This window comes from Piliocolobus tephrosceles, chromosome 13 (assembly GCF_002776525.5).
Source record: "Piliocolobus tephrosceles isolate RC106 chromosome 13, ASM277652v3, whole genome shotgun sequence".
Lineage (NCBI taxonomy): Eukaryota > Metazoa > Chordata > Mammalia > Primates > Cercopithecidae > Piliocolobus > Piliocolobus tephrosceles.
The window spans coordinates 108,208,204-108,226,861 of NC_045446.1; the positions used below are offsets into that span (position 1 = coordinate 108,208,204).

Genomic DNA, 18,658 nt, shown 5'->3' on the forward strand with positions numbered 1-18,658 from the left:
AAAAAAAAAAAAAAAAAAAAAAAAAGGAAAAAAAAAGGAAAAAAAAATACAACACATACACAAAAATTTTTAAAAAATCTTCTAATGAATGTATCTTTCTAAAGGACTGACGTTCAATCAAATATCTGAAAATACTAAAGGTCAAAACCTTGTCAGATGTTAACTTTTAAGTTTGGTTTGGGATTTTTTTTTTTTTTTTAATAGAAATCAAGTTGTTTTTGTTTTTAAGGAAAAGCGGGTCATTGCAAAGGGCTGGGTGTAATTTTATGTTTCATTTCCTTCATTTTAAAGCAATACAAGGTTATTGAGCAGATGGTTCTGTGCCGAATCATGAATGCTAGTCAAGTCACACACTCTGGAAACTTGCAACTTTCTGTTTGTTTTGGTTTTCAAATAAATATAAATATGATATATATAGGAACTAATATAGTAATGCACCATGTAACAAAGCCTAGTTCAGTCCATGGCTTTTAATTCTCTTAACACTATAGATAAGGATTGTGTTACAGTTGCTAGTAGCGGCAGGAAGATGTCAGGCTCACTTTCCTCTGATTCCCGAAATGGGGGGAACCTCTAACCATAAAGGAATGGTAGAATAGTCCATTCCTCGGATCAGAGAAAAATGCAGACATGGTGTCACCTGGATTTTTTTCTGCCCATGAATGTTGCCAGTCAGTACCTGTCCTCCTTGTTTCTCTATTTTTGGTTATGAATGTTGGGGTTACCACCTGCATTTAGGGGAAAATTGTGTTCTGTGCTTTCCTGGTATCTTGTTCCGAGGTACTCTAGTTCTGTCTTTCAACCAAGAAAATAGAATTGTGGTGTTTCTTTTATTGAACTTTTAACAGTCTCTTTAGTAAATACAGGTAGTTGAATAATTGTTTCAAGAGCTCAACAGATGACAAGCTTCTTTTCTAGAAATAAGACATTTTTTGACAACTTTATCATGTATAACAGATCTGTTTTTTTTTCCTTGTGTTCTTCCAAGCTTCTGGTTAGAGAAAAAGAGAAAAAAAAAAAAAAAAGAAAATGTGTCTAAAGTCCATCAGTGTTAACTCCCTGTGACAGGGATGAAGGAAAATACTTTAATAGTTCAAAAAATAATAATGCTGAAAGCTCTCTACGAAAGACTGAATGTAAAAGTAAAAAGTGTACATAGTTGTAAAAAAAAGGAGTTTTTAAACATGTTTATTTTCTATGCACTTTTTTTTATTTAAGTGATAGTTTAATTAATAAACATGTCAAGTTTATTGCTGCACATGGTTAAGCTTCCTTTTGGCTTTGGTTGGAGAGGGTGGAGAAAAGGGGGAGGGGCATGGCCTGTGACCTGGTCACAAAGTACCTTCCACAGTCGACTTTAAGGTGGCATCACTAAATCATTCCCTGTCGCCCACCTTCAGGTCCGCTCCACACTGGCTCTCGACTGTATTTTCTTCCTTTTTCATCAGTGATGTATGTTCAGGACCTAATTAATTGTGGATATGAGGCAGGGTCAAGAGCACAAAGGAACAGGGCCTTTACCTTCTACATAGCTCCCCTGTTTTATCCAAGGAGGTCAAGTAGTGATTTTTAACTATTTTCTCCTCAACTGTGAATATAATAAACAAAGCATTTCAGGGAGAAGCTGGAGAACACCTTCTCTTAGCTGCACTCCACCTTAAGGCTGAAGCTGGATTTGTTTACTGTTTCTCCTGGGGGCAGAGGCAGTTGAGAAGTAACCAAATAGTCTGCCAAGCCAGGGTCAACCCTCCAGGCCACAGGTTGAGCAAATGCTAACGGCCAAGGACAGGGAGACACTCCTCATGAAGGGGTGGTCCTCATCCTTTCAGATCAACTTCCTGCTGGAGGCTCCACCCTCACCACGTCCCTCCCTCTTCTCTCATCCGGAGTCACCTTTTGGGATTTTGGAGTTGGGCACCATGGGGACTCCAAATGATCGGGCAGTGCTGCAGGCCATCTTCAACCCTGACACCCCATTTGGAGACATTGTTGGACTGGACCTCGGAGAGGAAGCAGAAAAGGAAGAACAAAAAGAAGGTGGGCATTTGATCTGAAGTATAGCTCTGCATATAGGCTGGCCTGCTGGCCTCCCGAGGTGGCAGAGGTAGTGGTCTTATAAGGCCCCTTGTTCCATGATTATGATTGAGATTGGAATCAGAGAGGTTGGCTGCTCCTTAGTGCACTGATGGGGGTTTGGTAAGAGACGTTCTGCCAAGAGGAATAAGCCGGGGTTTGTCTCTGAATCCATCAGCTCTTAGGCCTCTGAACTTACCACTTAATTGATTGTATGATCCAAACTTAACTGCCAGGTGATGTTAAACTCTCATATTTTTGTCATAACAGAGAATACTACCACCAGAACGGAAGACTGAAATAAGGCAGGGCATGGTTGCTCAGTTGAGTGGTTCCAATAAAGCAAGCACTAGTATCCGTTAAACACTGTCACAAGCCAAGCTCCAAGCTAACTCTTCTGCAGTGAGTGTGTTCACTGGCTTTTCCATTAGTCCCTAATGAAGAAGTTTTTGATATCTTTTGTTTCTGAGAATTAAAGCCTACACCTTACTAACTCAGGCCGAAACACTGAGGGATACATAAGAAGTGATGTTCATGATCTGGGAATGTCATGGTGGCCTTTGCATAAGAGGCAGTGTAGTAGAGTAAAATGCAGACAGGAGCCAGAATGACCTGGGTTCAAATCCAAGCTCTGCAATGTATGGCCTGTGTGACCTGGAGCAAGTGCTTTAACAGATTGAGGAGTTTGGGCTTCATTCTCTTGGCAATGGGGAACCAACCAAAGCCCCTTTCCAGGTCCCTTGGAACTCAGGCAATGCTAGCTCCCAGCTTTAGTGACCTCATCTCCCCCTACCTCAAACGCTGCAGCTGACCCCTGCTGTGACCCATTCCCAGTCAGCTCTGTCTCAGATCTCAGAATTCCAAAGCCTGAGGTGGCTCTTTCTTCTTGCTACCGATTGCACACCTGGCCCCTCCTGGCTCCTTCCCTGGCCCAGATGAAGTTTTCCCTCAAGCACAGCTGGAACAGTCCAAGGCCCTGGAGCTGCAGGGGGTGATGGCAGCAGAGGCTGGGGACCTCAGCACAGCCCTGGAGAGGTTTGGCCAAGCCATCTGCCTGCTGCCTGAGAGGGCTTCAGCCTACAACAACCGTGCCCAGGCCCGGCGACTCCAGGGAGACGTGGCAGGTAAGGGGAGATGCCCTGTGTCCTCTGCAAAAGGGCCCACGGGAGGGCACAGACCAGAAATGAAGTGGCTGTGGGGCTGGGGTGGCCTCGCTAAACCCCTCTGGAGCCCGTCTTCTTACCTATAAGGTAGGAGATGTATCAGGGGCCCTGCTAATATCATGGGGCTAATGTGAAATTCAGAAGAGACTGCATTCCATTAAGGAACAGTTAATGAGAGCCTACTATGTGGCAGTAGGCTGGTGCTGAGGACACTGAGATAAAGGGTATATGGATCGCCAACATTTATACAGCAGTCACTATGTACCAGGCATTAATCACTTTACATATAAACTAGTAAATCAATCCTCACAACAACCCTAAAAAGTAGGTACCATTGTCATCCCCAGTTTATAGATGAAGAAACTGAAGCATGGAGAGGCTAAGTAACTTGCCCACTATCATACAGTCAGGTAGCAGCAGAGCTGAGATGTGAACCAGGTGGTAGGGCTCCAGAGTGTGTGCTCTTAATCCCCACGATACTGCTCCTCAGAACGCTCCCACTCCAGGGGGCCGAACAGACACCTAATTCTGAGACCAGCAAAACAAGTTTGAGAGGGGTCAGCGTGGGACCTGTTCCTGAAGGGTGAGTTTTAAAGCATGACTAGGAGTTAGTTGGTGAGTGGAGAAGGTACAGTCTGTAGAGGTCCAAAAAGCAGGCACAAGTACAGAGAGCTTCAGGTCTTCAGGCTGGGTGGAGCAGGGAGTGGAGGAGGGATGGAGAGCTGAGCCTGGAGCCCTGGGCAAGGGCCTGATGAACAGCTTGGGAGTATTAGGCTGAGACTGCACCGTCTTGAAAACATGGGGGATCACCCAAGGATTTTAACAGGAGAGTGACTGGATCAAACTCCTGCTGCATTCAGGTTATTCTAATTAAGTGGAGACAATGGGACCACACTGGGGACCAAAGATGAGGCTAATGTGAAGGTGTAAACCACGGAAACCTAGTGCTACTTGACTGTTAGGAGCAGTGGTGACGCAGGTGCTCCCAGAACCAGCAATGCCAGGCTAGGGAGTTTTGAGCCCACTCCAAGAACAATGGGAACCTCCCAAGAGCCCCTTTCCAGGCTTATCTGCCCCCCGATCGCTGGAGACAGCCTGCAGACGAAAACCCCAGAGAGATGCAGAGGTGCTTCCAACTAGAGATTCCTCCAGACCAGCTCCTCTGAGGGAAACCAAGGAGTACTGCAATCTGAGCGCTTCTCCGGAGGCTCGGGCTCTTTAGGAGACTAGAGAACATGAGTGAATTGAAGCAGAGCCCGAAAGAAGCCAACCTGATGGACTTAAGAAGGTGGCTGGCTGCCTGAGGTTCTGAGTTCAGAGTTCTGAGGCCCAACCCAAGTATTTTATGAGAATAATAAAACTAAAAACGATGCAGGCCAGCGCTGGCTCCAGGACCAAGGAAATTAGATACATGGAGATAACCAAAGAATAACGAAAGGCAATCAGTCCAGGATATAGGGGAGAGAGAATGTGTTCTAAAGCAAGCAATGGAAAAGAGAAAAGGGCCCTCAAAAGGAAAACAATGACAAACTGTCTTGATTGTACTTGTAAGAAATGATTATGCAGGTAATATTATTTTTTTGAACCCTGACATTCAGTCACCTGGCACATAGTGGATGCTTAATAACAGGTGTGGAATAAATTGGCTGCTACTTGCCCGGGCAGTGGGCCAGACTCAGAAACATAGTGACCATTCAGAATCCTGCAACGTTCATGTTTTCGTTATATTAGCGGTGGAAAATAATAGGAACAAGGCGAGACCTGGACTTCAGTCCCAGCTCTGCCACTAAGTGGCTCGGCTGTACAGTCCTGGGCAAGTCCTCTCGACTCTCCCACAGTCTTCGTCTGTGTAATGGGGATAACGATCCGTACCTCTAGCAGGTGCGAGGCGGGTTGTAAATGGCCACGCCCGGGAGCCGCAAGGACCACGGTGATCCGCGCGGCTGCAGGTGGGCTGGGGTTCCGGCAAGGCCGCCCCGGCGGCCGCTGACCCCCGCCCCGCCCGTCTCGTCGGTCCTGCAGGCGCCCTGGAGGACCTGGAACGCGCAGTGGAGCTGAGCGGCGGCCGGGGCCGCGCCGCCCGCCAGAGCTTTGTGCAGCGCGGCCTCCTGGCGCGGCTGCAGGGCCGAGACGACGACGCCCGCAGGGACTTCGAGAGGGCGGCACGGCTGGGCAGCCCCTTCGCGCGGCGCCAGCTGGTGCTGCTCAACCCCTACGCCGCGCTGTGCAACCGCATGCTGGCCGACATGATGGGGCAGTTGCGCCGCCCCCGCGACAGCCGCTGAGCGCTGCTGGCCCGCGCGTCCGTGGACTAGGGGACGGGAGGGGGCCCTGAACCAATAAAGCCGTCGGGCCTAACCGACTCCGCCTGCTCCTGCGTCCTGCCCGCGCCCGGAGAGAAGGGCACGCGGGGGCACTCTGTGCGAGGGGCTCTCGGCGCGGGGTAGGGACCAGCCAGGCGGGTGGTGAGCCGCGACCGCCCACCTGCCGGGAGAGGGCCCGTGTGGCCCGGGCATCGATTGGCCCTGCCTGACGCAGCCCCCGCCCTTGCAGCGGACTGCGGTGCTCATCAGACCTGAGCAGTTGCTCCGGCAGCGCTCGGGGAAGGAGCCAGGTGAGCCGCCCCGGTGGCGGGGGGCGGGGGCAGGATGATCCGCGACCCCACCCTCCGACCCCCTCCTCTTCCGCCCACATCCACCGGAGCCACCAACACCAGGAAAGGGGGCGTAGGGCGAGGGATGGAAGAGGGAACAGGGCAGGAGAGAGGATGGGATCGGGAGAAAGGCGATTCCTTTGGGGGAGGGGCGCGTGGAGACCGAGTATGAGTGTGTGTGAGTGCGTGTGTGCAAGGTGTGGTTGCACGGATGCTGGTTGCTTCTGCGTATCTGCGGGCGTGTGTCTGTATTGTAGCCTGGAGTCAGTGCTCGGTTCTGCACCTGCAGGATGTCCAGGTGTCTGCTGGGTGGGTCTGTACCTTTGGGCTTTGCCGTTCGTGTCCGTGCCTTCGCCCCTGGGGGCTGGTCTACATTTGTGTCTCCGTACATGGTTCTTTTTGTTTCTGGAGAGTAAATTCCTGGAGCAATTGCTAGACCTGCCTGCTGTCACCTGGCTGACACGGAGGCCCGCCCCCTTCTCTCAGCAGCCTGGGGCCCAGGCCCGGGCCACCATGGCGCTACCTCCAGGCCCAGCCACCCTCCGGCACACACTGCTGCTCCTGCCAGCCCTTCTGAGCTCAGGTACACCCCTGTTCAGTCGTTGACCAAGTCCTTCTGGGACCAAAGCCCCCTCACTCCTCTGTCTGCTCTTCTGTTTGGGTACCTACTCCAGGCCCCAAACCCTGGAGTCCCTGTTCCCTTCACCCACCTACCTAGGTCCAACCAGCCAGTCCCTGGTGAGAGGACTCAGGCGCCCTTTCCCTTGGCCTGGTGCTCCTCTCACTGGGGCAATTCCTGGTCACAGCACAGTACCAACCCTGCCTGACCCCTTCCCAGAGGCCCCTGCTGTGTTCCAGGTTGGGGGGAGTTGGCGCCACAAATAAATGGTCAGACCTGGGCTGAGCGCGCGCTTCGGGAGAATGAACGCCACGCCTTCACCTGCCGGGTGGCAGGGGGGCCTGGCACCCCCAGATTGGCCTGGTATCTGGATGGACAACTGCAGGAGGCCAGCACCTCAAGACTGCTGAGCGTGGGAGGGGAGGCCTTCTCTGGAGGCACCAGCACCTTCACTGTCACTGCCCACCGGGCCCAGCATGAGCTCAACTGCTCCCTGCAGGACCCCAGCAGTGGCCGATCAGCCAACGCCTCTGTCATCCTCAATGTGCAATGTGAGTGACCCTGAGGTGGGCAGGGAGAGAGGTTCTCTGCTCAAGGACCCCCAGCACCCACCAGGCAGGTGGTCTGCAGGACATTTAGCAGACACTTAAGCACTTTGCAAATATGAACTCATTTTATCCTCTGAATAATCCCATGAGGTCATTACTATTTTTGTCACCATTTTACAAATAAGAAAACTGAGGCAAAAAGAGGTTAAGCAATCCGCCCAGGGTGATGATCCCGCTGGTAGGAAGCAGAGCCAGGATTCACATCTGGGCATTTGGCTCTAGTATTTATACTCATAATCACTACGAGATGCTGCCTGTCCAGCAGACCCAGCCATCCTGTTCCTCAGTGTCCCCTCTGAGGAGAGGCCCAGGCCCCTGGCTCCCATCTGGGTTTGGGAAGAAAGGGCCAGAAGTATAAGGGGCTGTGGTAAGAGCATATTGGCCTCTGCTTTGCACCAGTCAAGCCAGAGATTGCCCAAGTCGGCGCCAAGTACCAGGAAGCTCAGGGCCGAGGCCTCCTGGTTGTCCTGTTTGCCCTGGTGCGTGCCAACCCGCCTGCCAATGTCACCTGGATCGACCAGGATGGGCCAGTGACTGTCAACACCTCTGACTTCCTGGTGCTGGATGCGCAGAACTACCCCTGGCTCACCAACCATACGGTACAGCTGCAGCTCCGCAGCCTGGCACACAACCTCTCGGTGGTGGCCACCAATGATGTGGGTGTCACCAGTGCCTCACTTCCAGCCCCAGGTGAGCATGGCCAGCCACTGGCCCAGCAAAGCCTCAGGTGGGTGCAGGGGTCCACATCCCCATACCGAAATGGGAGTGCTTGTTTCCCTGTGAGTTGGTCTTGTGGATGGACTGTTCCCAGCCACCCTGGGCAAGGAGGGCAGAGTAGTACCTATGGCGTGTTGGGGTTGGGGCACTGCCCACTTGGGACCTAACCAGAGGACATCCTCCAGGGCTTCTGGCTACCCGGGTGGAAGTACCACTGCTGGGCATTGTTGTGGCTGCTGGGCTTGCCCTGGGCACCCTCGTGGGGTTCAGCACCTTGGTGGCCTGCCTGGTCTGTAGGAAAGAGAAGAAAACCAAAGGTAGGCCAGGGACACTGGGGGCAGTGGGGATGAGGTCAGGCTGAGCAGCAGCCAGGACAGCAAGTGCAGCTGGGCAGAACCAGTCGTCTCTGACGGTGGCAGAGCACTTCCAGGGTGTGGCCATGGGTAGGGTGACATGCATTCCAGGTAGCAGGGTCAGGCACTGGGAACCCAGTCTCTGGCCCCAGGGCCAAGCCTGGGCATTTGAGAGACCCCTTGCCTGAGGGTCCTGGCTCTGAAAGGGTAGGAGGAGAGCCCAGCGTGGGAGGGCACATTGAGAATTAGGGACATGGTTTCATTCTCCGCAGGCCCCTCCCGGCGCCCATCTCTGATATCAAGGTAATTCTTCCTGGGGCTGGGTGGACAAGCCTCACCGAAATGCAGGATGGGGACAGGAGGGAGCCTGCGGTTTCTGGTAGAGGCCGCCATGAGTGCCTGTGCTGGGACACATATCCATCCCGACCTTTATCCTCCCTGTAGTGACTCCAACAACCTAAAACTCAACAACGTGCGCCTGCCACGAGAGAACATGTCCCTCCCGTCCAACCTTCAGCTCAATGACCTCACTCCAGATTCCAGAGGTATGTACAGGGCCCTGCTCTTTGCCTCTGCTTCATCTCCAGAAGTGCTTCTGAGAAAGAGAGAGCTTGGTGCTTGGGAGGGGGAGGCCCCATCAGGCACACTCCTCTTGCTGAACACTGCCCTCTTTGTCCACCAGCAGTGAAACCAGCAGACCGGCAGGTGGCTCAGAACAACAGCCCGCCAGAGCTTCTGGACCCGGAGCCCGGCGGCCTCCTCACCAGCCGAGGTACTGGGGAAGGGGCCTGCCACCCTTTTCCTCTGCCCCCCGGCCCTGTGCTTATGCCAAAGGCCTCCAGCTGCCCAGGAGGCAGAGAGGACTCTCCCAAGTTCCAAGGAACAAGCGTTCCTGAGTCCCTGCGGGCTTCTTGGATCCTGCAGGTTTCATCCGCCTCCCAATGCTGGGCTATATCTATCGAGTGTCCAGCGTGAGCAGTGATGAGATCTGGCTCTGAGCCGAGGGCGAGACAGGAGTATTCTCTTGGCCTCTGGGCACCCTCCCATTCCTCCAAGGCATCCTCTGCCTAGCTGTGTCACCAACGTGAAGAGGTCATGCCACTGCCACTTTTGCTTGCCCTCCTAGCTGGGGTGCCCTCTATGTCATGCATGGGATGCATTTCACTGGGCTGTAACCCACAGGGGCACAGGTATCTTTGGCAAGGCTACCAGTTGGACCTAAGCCCCTCATGCTGACTCAGGGCGGGCCCTGCATGTGATGACTGGGCCCTTCCAGAGGGAGCTCTTTGGCCAGGGTGTTCAGATGTCATCCAGCATCCAAGTGTGTCATGGCTTGCTGTATGCCCACCCCAGTACTCCACAGCACCTTGTACGGTAGGCATGGAGGCGTGCCTGTGTGGGGGACAGGGAGGGCCCTGCATGGATTTTCCTCCTTCCTATGCTATGTATCCTTGTTCCCTCAGGTAAAACTGAGGACCCTGCTAGCTATGTAGACCCAAATTGCCCTTTGTACAGGAACCAACCCCTGGCCCAGGGGCACTGGCGAAGCACAAGTCCTTTTTGCTGCATAGCTCTCTGCTCTTCTCTGCCCCTTCCTTCCCCACCTCCTCCAGAGAATTCTAGGTTACATGTTGGACCTTCTCTACTACTTCGCTGGGCACTAGACTTTTCTGTTGGCCTGTGCCACCGCTCAGTATTAGCACAAGTCAGGGAGGGAGAGGCAAGCGATGAGTCTAGTAGCACCCAGGACGGCTTGTAGCTATGCATCATTGTATTACGGTGTTAGCACTTTAAGCACATCCCCTAGGGGAGGGGGTGAGTGAGGGGCCCAGAGCCCTCTTTGTGGCTTCCCCACGTTTGGCCTTCTGTGATTCACTGGGAGTGTCCTGAGCTCTCGGGATTGACGGTTTTCCTCTCAGCATGTCTCCTCCACCATGGGACCCCAGCCCTGACCAACCCCTGGTTGCCCCATCAGCAGGAAGGTGCCCTTCCTGGAGGATGGTCGCCACAAGCACGTAGTTCAACAGTGTGGAAGCTTTAGGGGGACATGGAGAAAGGAGGAGACCACATACCCCAAAACGACCTAAGAACGCTTTAAAAGGCGACATGTAAATGATTGGAAATGAATATAGTACAGAATATATTTTTCCCTTGTTGAGATCTTCTTTTGTAACGTTTTTCATGTTACTGCCTAGGACAGTGCTGAGCACACAGTAAGTTTAATAAACTTGACTGAATTAATTTACATATCTCTGCTTCATTTCTTCTATTAATATATTTTCATTTCTGTTTTATTTTGTTTTGTTTGAGATGGAGCCTCACTCTGTCGCCCAGGCTGGAGTGCAGGGGTGCGATCTTGGCTCACTGCAGCCTCCGCCTTCCAGATTCAAATGATTCTCCTGCCTCAGCCTCCCAAGTAGCTGGGACTATAGGCGCCTACCACCATGCCCAGCTAATTTATATATATATATATATATATATATATATATATATATATATATATTTTTTTTTTTGAGACGGAGTCTCACTCTGTGGCCCAGGCTGGAGTGCAGTGGCCGGATCTCAGCTCACTGCAAGCTCCGCCTCCCGGGTTTACACCATTCTCCTGCCTCAGCCTCCCGAGTAGCTGGGACTACAGGCGCCCGCCACCTCGCCTGGCTAGTTTTTTTTTTTTTTTGTATTTTTTAGTAGAGACGGGGTTTCACCGTGTTAGCCAGGATGGTCTCGATCTCCTGACCTTGTGATCCGCCCGTCTCGGCCTCCCAAAGTGCTGGGATTACAGGCTTGAGCCACCGCGCCCGGCCTAATTTTTATATTTTTAGTAGAGATGGGGTTTCACCATGTTGGCCAGACTGGTCTCGAACTCCCGACCTCAAGTGATCTGCCCACTTTGGCCTCCCAAAGTGCTGGGAGTACAGGTGTGAGCCAGCGCACCCAGCCTTCTTCTAATATGTTTTTTAAATGAAGTTTTCCAGTCTCACAGTGGAAAAAAATATGGCAAGCACCTGTATATCCACCACTCAGCTCTGACGTTACCAAATTTGCTTCAGAAAAATAAATAATATTTCTTTAATTACACTGTTCCCAGTGGCAGGATTGGCATCCTCTATTTCAGGAGTGCTGCTTGGGGGGCTCTTGGCTATAACCAGCATCTCATTCTCACTTGGTCCACATCACTGAGCTGCTTCTTCCCACCTCAGGACTGGGCTAAAGTATGCTGAGCCCCTTCGTCCTGCCCATGGGAACAGAAGGCTCAGACTGGGCTGTGATTTTTTTTGGTACAAAGTTATGAGGTTCATTGAAATTTTGTTACATATATATGTATGTATGTGTATATACAGAGAGAGAGCTCGAGAGAGCACGCGTGTGTGTGTCTTGCTCTGTCACTCAGGCTGGAGAGCAGTGGTGCAGTCATAGCTCACCGCAGCCTTGAACTCCTGTGTTTAAGGGATCCTCCCACCTCCGCCTCATGAGTAGTTGGAACTGCAGGTGCGTGCCATTGTGCTCAGCTAATTAAAAAATATCTGGGGGGACTGGACATGGTGGCTTACGCCTGTAATCCTAGCACTTTGGGAGGCCGAGGCAGGTGGATTGTCTGAGCGCAGGAGTTCGAGACCAGCCTGGGGAACACGGTGAAACTCCATCTCTACTAAAATACAAAAAAAATTAGCCGGGCATGGCGGCATGCGCCTGTGGTCCCAGCTACTCGAGAGGCTGAGGCAGGAGAATTGCTGGAACCCAGGAGGCAGAGATAGCAGTGAGCCGAGATCACGCCAATGCACTACAGCCTGGGTGACAGAGCAAGACTCCGTCCTTAAAAAAAAGAAAAAAATGTGTAGAGATAGGGTCTCACTCTATTGCCCAGGCTGGTGTGACATGTGTATAATATGTAGTGATCAGGTTAGGATATTCAAGGTGTCCATTACCCAAGTACAATACACTTTTGTTAACTATACTCACCCCACTCTGCTATCAAGCATTGAATTTATTCCTTCTAACTATATGTTTGTACCTTTTAACTCACTTCTTTTCTTTATCCCACATTTTCTTTACCCATTCATCAATCGATGGTCACTTAGGTTGATTCTGCATATTTGCTATTGTGAATTGTGCAGCAATACACATGCAAGTGCAGGTGTCTCTTTGATATTTTGATTTCCTTTTTGGAGATACCCAGAAGTAGGATTGCTGAATTGAATGGTAATTCTATTTTCAGTTTTTGGAGAAATCACAGGCCGGGTGTGGTGACTCATACCTGTAATCCTAGCACTTTGGGAGGCCGAGGCAGGTGGATCGCTTGAACCCAGGAGTTCAAGACCAGCCTGGGCAACATGGTGAGACTCCCATCTCTACAAAAACACAAAAATTAGCCGGGTGTGGTGGCATGTACCTGTAGTGCCAGCTACTTGGGAGGCTGAGGCAAGAGGATCACTTGAGCCCAGGAGGCGGAGGCTGCAGTGACTGAGATCACCCCGCTGCACTCCAGCCTGGGCCGTAGAGTGAGACCCTGTCTCCAAAGAAAAGAAAGAATCCCCATACGGTTTTCCATAGTGGTTGTACTAGTTTACATTCCCACCAATATAAGAGTATAAGAGTTCCCTTTTCTCCTCATCCTCATCAATATCTGTAATTATTTGTCTTGTGTTTTTGAGACAGAGTCTCTGTCACTCAGGCTGGAGTGCAGGGGTGCGATCTCAGCTCACTGCAACCTCCACCTCCCAGGTTCAAGCAATTCTTCTGCCTCAGCCACCCCGGTAGCTGGGACTACAGGCATGTACCACCACGCCTGGCTAATTTTTGTATTTGTAGTAGAGACGGGGTTTCACCATATTGGCCAGGCTGGTCTTGAACTCCTGACCTCATGATCTGCCCACCTCAGCCTCCCAAAGTGCTGGGATTACAGGCGTGAGCCACCATGCCCAGCTTTGTCTTCTTAATCATAGCCATTCTGATTGGGGTAAGCTCATTGTGGTTTTGATTTGCATTTCTCTGATGATTAGTGATGTTGAACATTTTCTCATACACCTGTTAGCCATTTGTATGTCTTCTTTTGAGAAATGTTGGCCAGCCGTAGTGGTTCACGCCTGTAATCCCAGCACTTTGGGAGGCTGAGGTGGGCAGATCACGAGAACCTGGGAGGTGGAGGTTGCAGTGAGCCGAGGTTGCGCCGTTGCATTCCAACCTGGGCGACAAGAGCAAAACTCTGTCTCAAAAAAAAAAAAAAAAAAAAAAAGGCATCCATATTGTCGCATGTGTCAGAATGTTGTTCATTTTTAAGGCTGAATAGCATTCCATTACTTACATATACACATTTTGTTTATCTATTTATCTTTCAATGGACATTTGGGTTGTTTCCACCTTTCGACTATTGTAAACAAGATTACAGGTGTGCACCGCCTTGGCCGCCCAAAGTGCTGTGATTATAGACCTGAGCCACCATGCCCAGCCGGAATGACTTTTTATTATGGCTTCCATGTTGTTCCTTGTTATTGGCCTGTTCAGGTTTTGGATTTCTTTATGGTTGAATCTTGGTAGGGTGTATGTGTCTAGGAATTTATCCATTTCTTCTAGATTTTCCAATTTCTTGGCATATAATTGCTCATAGTAGCCACTAAAGGTCCTTTGAATTTCTGAAGTATTGTAATGTCATGTCTCCTTTTTCTTTTCTTTTTGAGACAGAGTTTTGTTCTTGTTGCCCAGGCTGGAGTGCAGTGGCAACCTCTGCCTCCTGAGTTCACGGGATTCTCCTGCCTCAGCCTTCCGAGTAGCTGGGATTACAGGTGCGCACCACCACGCCTGGCTAATTTTTGTATTTTTAGTAGAGATAGGGTTTCACCATGTTGGCCAGGCTGGTCTCAAATTCCTGACCTCAGGTGATCTGGCCTCCTCAGGCTCCCAAAGTGCTGGGATTACAGGCATGAGCCACCGCGCCTGGCCATAATGTCTCCTTTTTCATCTCTGATTTTATCTGAGTCTTCTCCCTTTTTTTCTTAGTCTGGCTAAAGTTTTGCCAATTTTGTTTAACTTAAAAAAATAAAATAAAAATAAAAAAATAAAAACAGGCTGGGCACGGTGGCTCACACTTGTAATCCCAGCACTTTGGGAGGCCAAGGCGGGCAGATCACCTGAGGTCAGGAGTTTGAGACCAGCCTGGTCAACATGATGAAACCCCATCTCTACTAAAAATACAAAAAAATTAGCTGGGCATGGTGTTGGGCACCTGTAATCTCAGCTACTTGGGAGGCTGAGGCAGGAAAATCACTTGAACCCAGGAGGCAGAGATTGGAGTGATCCGAGATCGCACCATTGCACTCCAGCCTGGGTGACAAAAGTGAGATTCTGTCTCAAAAAAAGACAACAACCAGAAAACCCCAACTTTTTGTTTCATCGATCTTTTGTATTATTTTATTCATTTCAATTTTATTTATTTCTGCTGTGATCTTTATTATTTCTTTTCTCCTACTAAAACTGGGTCTGGCTTGCTGTTGCTTTTCTAGTTCTTTAAGATGCATTGTTTGGTTGTTTATTTAAAGTCTTTCTTCTTTTTTGATGTAGGCACATATAGCTATAAACTTCCTTCTTAGTACTGCTTTCACTGTTCTCCATAGGTTTTGGCATAGTGTGTTTCCATTATCATTTGTTTAAAGAAATTTTTCTTTTTTTTTTTTCTTTTTTTTGAGATGGAGTCTCACTCTGTTGCCCAGGCTGGAGTGCAGTGGCCGGATCTCAGCTCACTGCAAGCTCCGCCTCCCGAGTTCACGCCATTCTCCTGCCTCAGCCTCCCACGTAGCTGGGATTACAGGCGCCCACCACCTCGCCCGGCTAGTTTTTTTTTTTTTTTGTATATTTTTAGTAGAGACGGGGTTTCACTGTGTTAGCCAGGATGGTCTCGATCTCCTGACCTCGTGATCCGCCTGCCTCGGCCTCCCAAAGTGCTGGGATTACAGGCGTGAGCCACCGCGCCCAGCAAGAAATTTTTCAATTTCCTTCTTAATTTCTTCATTGACCCACTGGTCATTTAGGAGCATATTTTTAAATTTCCATGTGTTTGTATAGTTTCCAAAATTCTTGTTATTTATTTCTGGTTTTATTCCATTGTGGTTACAGAAAATGCTTGATATTACTTCAATTTTTGACTTCAAGTTTTAGGACTTTTGTGACCTAACATATGGTATACCCTTAAGAATATTCACATGCTGAAGAGAAGAATGTGTATTCTGCAGTTGCTGGGTGAAGTGTTCTCTAAATATATATTAGGTCCATTTGGTTAACAGGGCAAATTAAGTCTGGTGTTTCTTTGTTTATTTTCTGTCTGGAAGATTTGTCTCTGCTGAAAGTGGGGTGTTGAAGTCTTCAGCTATTATTGCATTGGAGTCTAGCTCTTTCTTTAGCTCTAATAATATTTGCTTTCTGTATCTCGGTGCTCCAGTGTTAGGTACATATATATTTACAATTGTTATACCCTGTTGCCAAATTGATCCCTTTATTATGATATAGTAACCTTTCTTGTCTCTTCTTGTAGTTTTTGTCTGTAATCTATTTTTTCTTAAAGAGGTATAACTACTGCACTTGTTTTTGGTTTCCATTGGCATGGAATATCTTTTTCCATTCCTTTATTTTATGTCTATGTGTCTTTTTAGGTGAAGTGTATTTCCTGTAGGCAACAGATCATTGGGTCTTGTATTTTTTATGCATTCAACCACTCTGTGTCTTTTGATTGGAGAGTTGAGTCCATTTACATTCAATGTTAATATTGATCAGTAAAGACTTACTGCTGCCATTTTGTTATTTGTTTTCTGGCCTTCTCTTCCTTCTTTCCTTCCTTCCTGTCTTTCTTTTAGTGAAGGTAACTTTCTCTGATATGATTTAGTTTCTCACTTTGTATTTTTTGTTTCCATTGTGTGTTTGTTGATTTGAGGTTACCATGAGGCTTGCAAATACTATCTTGTTGTGTTTTGTTTTGTTTTGCTTTGTTTTTTTGAGATGGAGTCTCGCTCTGTCACCCAGGCTGGAGTGTGGTGGTGCAATCTCGGCTCACTGCAACCTCTGCTTCCCAGGTTCAAGTGATTCTCCTGCCTCAGCCTCCTGAGTAGCTGGGACTACAGGTGCATACCACCACACCCAGCTAATTTTGTATTTTTAGTAGAGACAGGGTTTCACATGTTGGCCAAGCTGGTCTCAAACTTCTGACCTTAAGTGATCCGCCTGCCTTGGCCTCTCAAAGTGCTGGGATTACAAGCGTGAGCCACCGTGCCTGGCCGCAAATAATACCTTATAATTCATTATTTTAATCTGAGAACAACAACACTGTTTGCATAAGCAAAAAAGCAAAAAGAAAACTAATAAAACCTCTACACCTTAAGTTTGTATCCCTGCTTTTTACTTTTTGTTGGTTCTATTTATATCTTGTGCTATGTCTTGAAAAGTTGTTGTAGTTACTATTTTTCTTTTCTTTTTTTTTTTTTTTTGAGACGGAGTCTCTCACTCTGTCCACCAGGCTGTAGTGCAGTGGCGCGATCTTGGCTCACTGCAAGCTCCACCTCCTGGGTTCACGCCATTCTCCTGCCTCAGCCTCCCTAGTAGCTGGGACTACAGGCGCCCGCCACCGCGCCCGGCTAATTTTTTGTATTTTTAGTAGAGACGGGGTTTCACCGTGGTCTCGATCTCCTGACCTTGTGATCCGCCCGCCTCGGCCTCCCAAAGTGCTGGGATTACAGGCGAGAGCCACCGCGCCCGGCACTATTTTTCATTGGTTCATCTTTTTGTCTTTCTACTTCAGATACAAGTAGTTTATACACTATAGTTACGAGGTTATAATATTCTGGTTTTTTTCTGTGTACTTACTATTACCAGTAAATTTTGTACCTTCAGATGATTTCTTATTGCTCATTAATGTCCTTTAGCATTTCTTGTAGGACAGGTCTGGTGTTGGTGACATCCTTCACCTTTTGTCTGGAAAAGTCTTTATTTCTCCTTCATGTCTGAAGGATATTTTCACCAGATATGCTACTCTAGAGTAAAAGTTTTTTTCCTTCAGCACTTTAAATATGTCAAGCCATTCTCTCCTGGCTTGTAAGGCTACCACTGAGAGGTCTGCGGCCAGATGTATTGGACTTCTTTGTATGCTTCATTTCTCTTGCTGCTTCTAGGATCCTTTCCTTATCCTTGACCTTTAGGTGCTTGATTACTAAATGCCTTGAGGTAGTCTTTGGGTTCAATCTGCTTGGTGTTCTTTAACCTTCTTGTACTTGGACATTGATACCTTTCTCTAGGCTTCGGAAATTCTCTGTTATCCCTTTGAATAAACTTTCTACTCCATTTTTTTTTTCTCTACCACCTCTTTAAGGCCAGTAACTCTTAGACTTGCCCTTTTGAGGCAATTTTCTAGATCTTGTAGGCATGCCTCATTCTTTTTTATTCTCTTTTCTTTCATCTCCTCTGACTCTTTTGTCTTGTTTTTTGAGACAGAGTCTCACTCTGTCGCCCAGGCTGGTGTGCAGTGGTGTGATCTCAGCTCACTACAACCTCCACTTCCTGGGATCTAACAATTCTCCTGCCTCAACCTCCCAAGTAGCTGGGACTACAGGTGCCCGCCACCATGCTCAGCTAATTTTTGTATTTTTAGTAGAGATGGGGTTTCACCATGTTGGCCAGGCTGGTCTCAAACTCCTGAACTCAAGTGATCCACCTGCCTTGGCCTCCTAAAGTGCTGGGATTACAGGCGTGAGCCACCATGCCCAGCCCAGACTGTGCATTTTCAAATAGCCTGTCTTCAGTTCACTAATTCTTCTGCTTGATCAATTCTGCTATTAAGACTCTTATGCATGGGCCAAATATGGTAGCTCATGTCTGTAATTCCAACACTTTAGGAGGCCAAGGCAGGTGGACCACTTGAGGCCAGGAGTTCCAGACTGGCTTGGCAAACATGGCAAAAAGGTCTCTACTAAAAACACAGAAAATTAGCCAGGTGTGGTGGCACATGCCTATAATCCCAGCTACCTGGGACGCTGAGGCACAAGAATTGCTTGAACACAGGAGGTGGAGGTTGCAGTGAGCCGTGGGATCACACCATTGCACTCCAACCTGGGCAACAGAGTGAGACCCTGTATCAAAAAAAAACTCTGATGTGTTCTTCAATATTTCCATTGCATTTTTCAACTCTAGAATTTCTGCTTGATTCTTTTAAATTATTTCAATCTCTTGGTTAAATTTATCTGATAGAATTCTGGATCCCTTCTTTGTGTTATCTTGATTTGAGTTTCCTCAAAACAGCTATTTTGACTTCTCTGTCTGAAAGGTCACATATACCTCTCTCTCTCCAAGATTGGTCTCTGGTGCCTTATTTAGTGTGTTTGGTGACGTCATGTCTTCCTGAATGGTGTTGATGCTTGTAGATATTAGTCAGTGTCTGGGAATTCAAGAGGCAGGTATTTATCGTAGTCTTCACAGTCTAGGCTTATTTGTACCCATCC

The 18,658-nt window shown here is 48.7% G+C and overlaps 2 protein-coding genes and 1 long non-coding RNA gene across 19 annotated transcripts; 2 read left to right on the forward strand and 1 right to left on the reverse strand.

Moving 5' to 3' along the window:
- Positions 1-183: 183 nt before the first annotated feature.
- Positions 184-4,341, reverse strand: LOC111540214. Its single transcript, XR_002730917.3, has 2 exons — positions 1,894-4,341; positions 184-1,465 (listed from the first exon to the last, which is right to left on the reverse strand). It is a non-coding gene; the product is annotated as an uncharacterized LOC111540214 (long non-coding RNA).
- On the forward strand, positions 1,452-5,828 carry TTC36 (tetratricopeptide repeat domain 36). Of its 4 annotated transcripts, none has more exons than XM_023208388.2 (4): positions 1,452-2,037; positions 2,344-2,475; positions 3,009-3,197; positions 5,259-5,824. In XM_023208388.2, the coding sequence occupies exons 3-4, from the start codon at positions 3,068-3,070 to the stop codon at positions 5,519-5,521; spliced, it is 393 nt and encodes a 130-aa protein (XP_023064156.1). In that variant the 5' UTR covers positions 1,452-2,037; positions 2,344-2,475; positions 3,009-3,067; the 3' UTR covers positions 5,522-5,824. The 4 variants fall into 4 exon arrangements, with proteins under 4 accessions (XP_023064156.1, XP_023064157.1, XP_023064155.1 ...); XM_023208389.2 differs by having other exon boundaries at positions 3,032-3,197; XM_023208387.2 differs by lacking the exon at positions 2,344-2,475 and having other exon boundaries at positions 5,259-5,828.
- On the forward strand, positions 5,710-10,433 carry TMEM25 (transmembrane protein 25). Of its 14 annotated transcripts, XM_023208383.2 has the most exons (9): positions 5,710-5,850; positions 6,376-6,472; positions 6,748-7,059; positions 7,516-7,806; positions 8,019-8,150; positions 8,459-8,489; positions 8,631-8,731; positions 8,869-8,958; positions 9,111-10,433. In XM_023208383.2, exons 2-9 carry the CDS (start codon positions 6,403-6,405, stop codon positions 9,182-9,184), a joined length of 1,101 nt encoding a protein of 366 aa, XP_023064151.2. In that variant the 5' UTR covers positions 5,710-5,850; positions 6,376-6,402; the 3' UTR covers positions 9,185-10,433. The 14 variants fall into 14 exon arrangements, with proteins under 14 accessions (XP_023064151.2, XP_023064147.2, XP_023064150.2 ...); XM_023208379.2 differs by having other exon boundaries at positions 8,869-10,433; XM_023208382.2 differs by having other exon boundaries at positions 8,872-10,433.
- The last annotated feature ends 8,225 nt before the right edge of the window (positions 10,434-18,658 follow it).

Coding starts and splice junctions, on each gene's coding strand:
- TTC36 (XM_023208387.2), top strand. CDS start 1,770: ATGCTAACGGCCAAGGACAGGGAGACACTCCTCATGAAGGGGTGGTCC. Junction 2,038..3,008: donor AAAGGAAGAACAAAAAGAAG/GTGGGCATTTGA, acceptor TCCCTGGCCCAG/ATGAAGTTTTCCCTCAAGCA. Junction 3,198..5,258: donor ACTCCAGGGAGACGTGGCAG/GTAAGGGGAGAT, acceptor TCGGTCCTGCAG/GCGCCCTGGAGGACCTGGAA.
- TMEM25 (XM_023208372.2), top strand. CDS start 6,004: ATGGGATCGGGAGAAAGGCGATTCCTTTGGGGGAGGGGCGCGTGGAGA. Junction 8,151..8,458: donor GAAAGAGAAGAAAACCAAAG/GTAGGCCAGGGA, acceptor CATTCTCCGCAG/GCCCCTCCCGGCGCCCATCT. Junction 8,732..8,868: donor CCTCACTCCAGATTCCAGAG/GTATGTACAGGG, acceptor TTTGTCCACCAG/CAGTGAAACCAGCAGACCGG.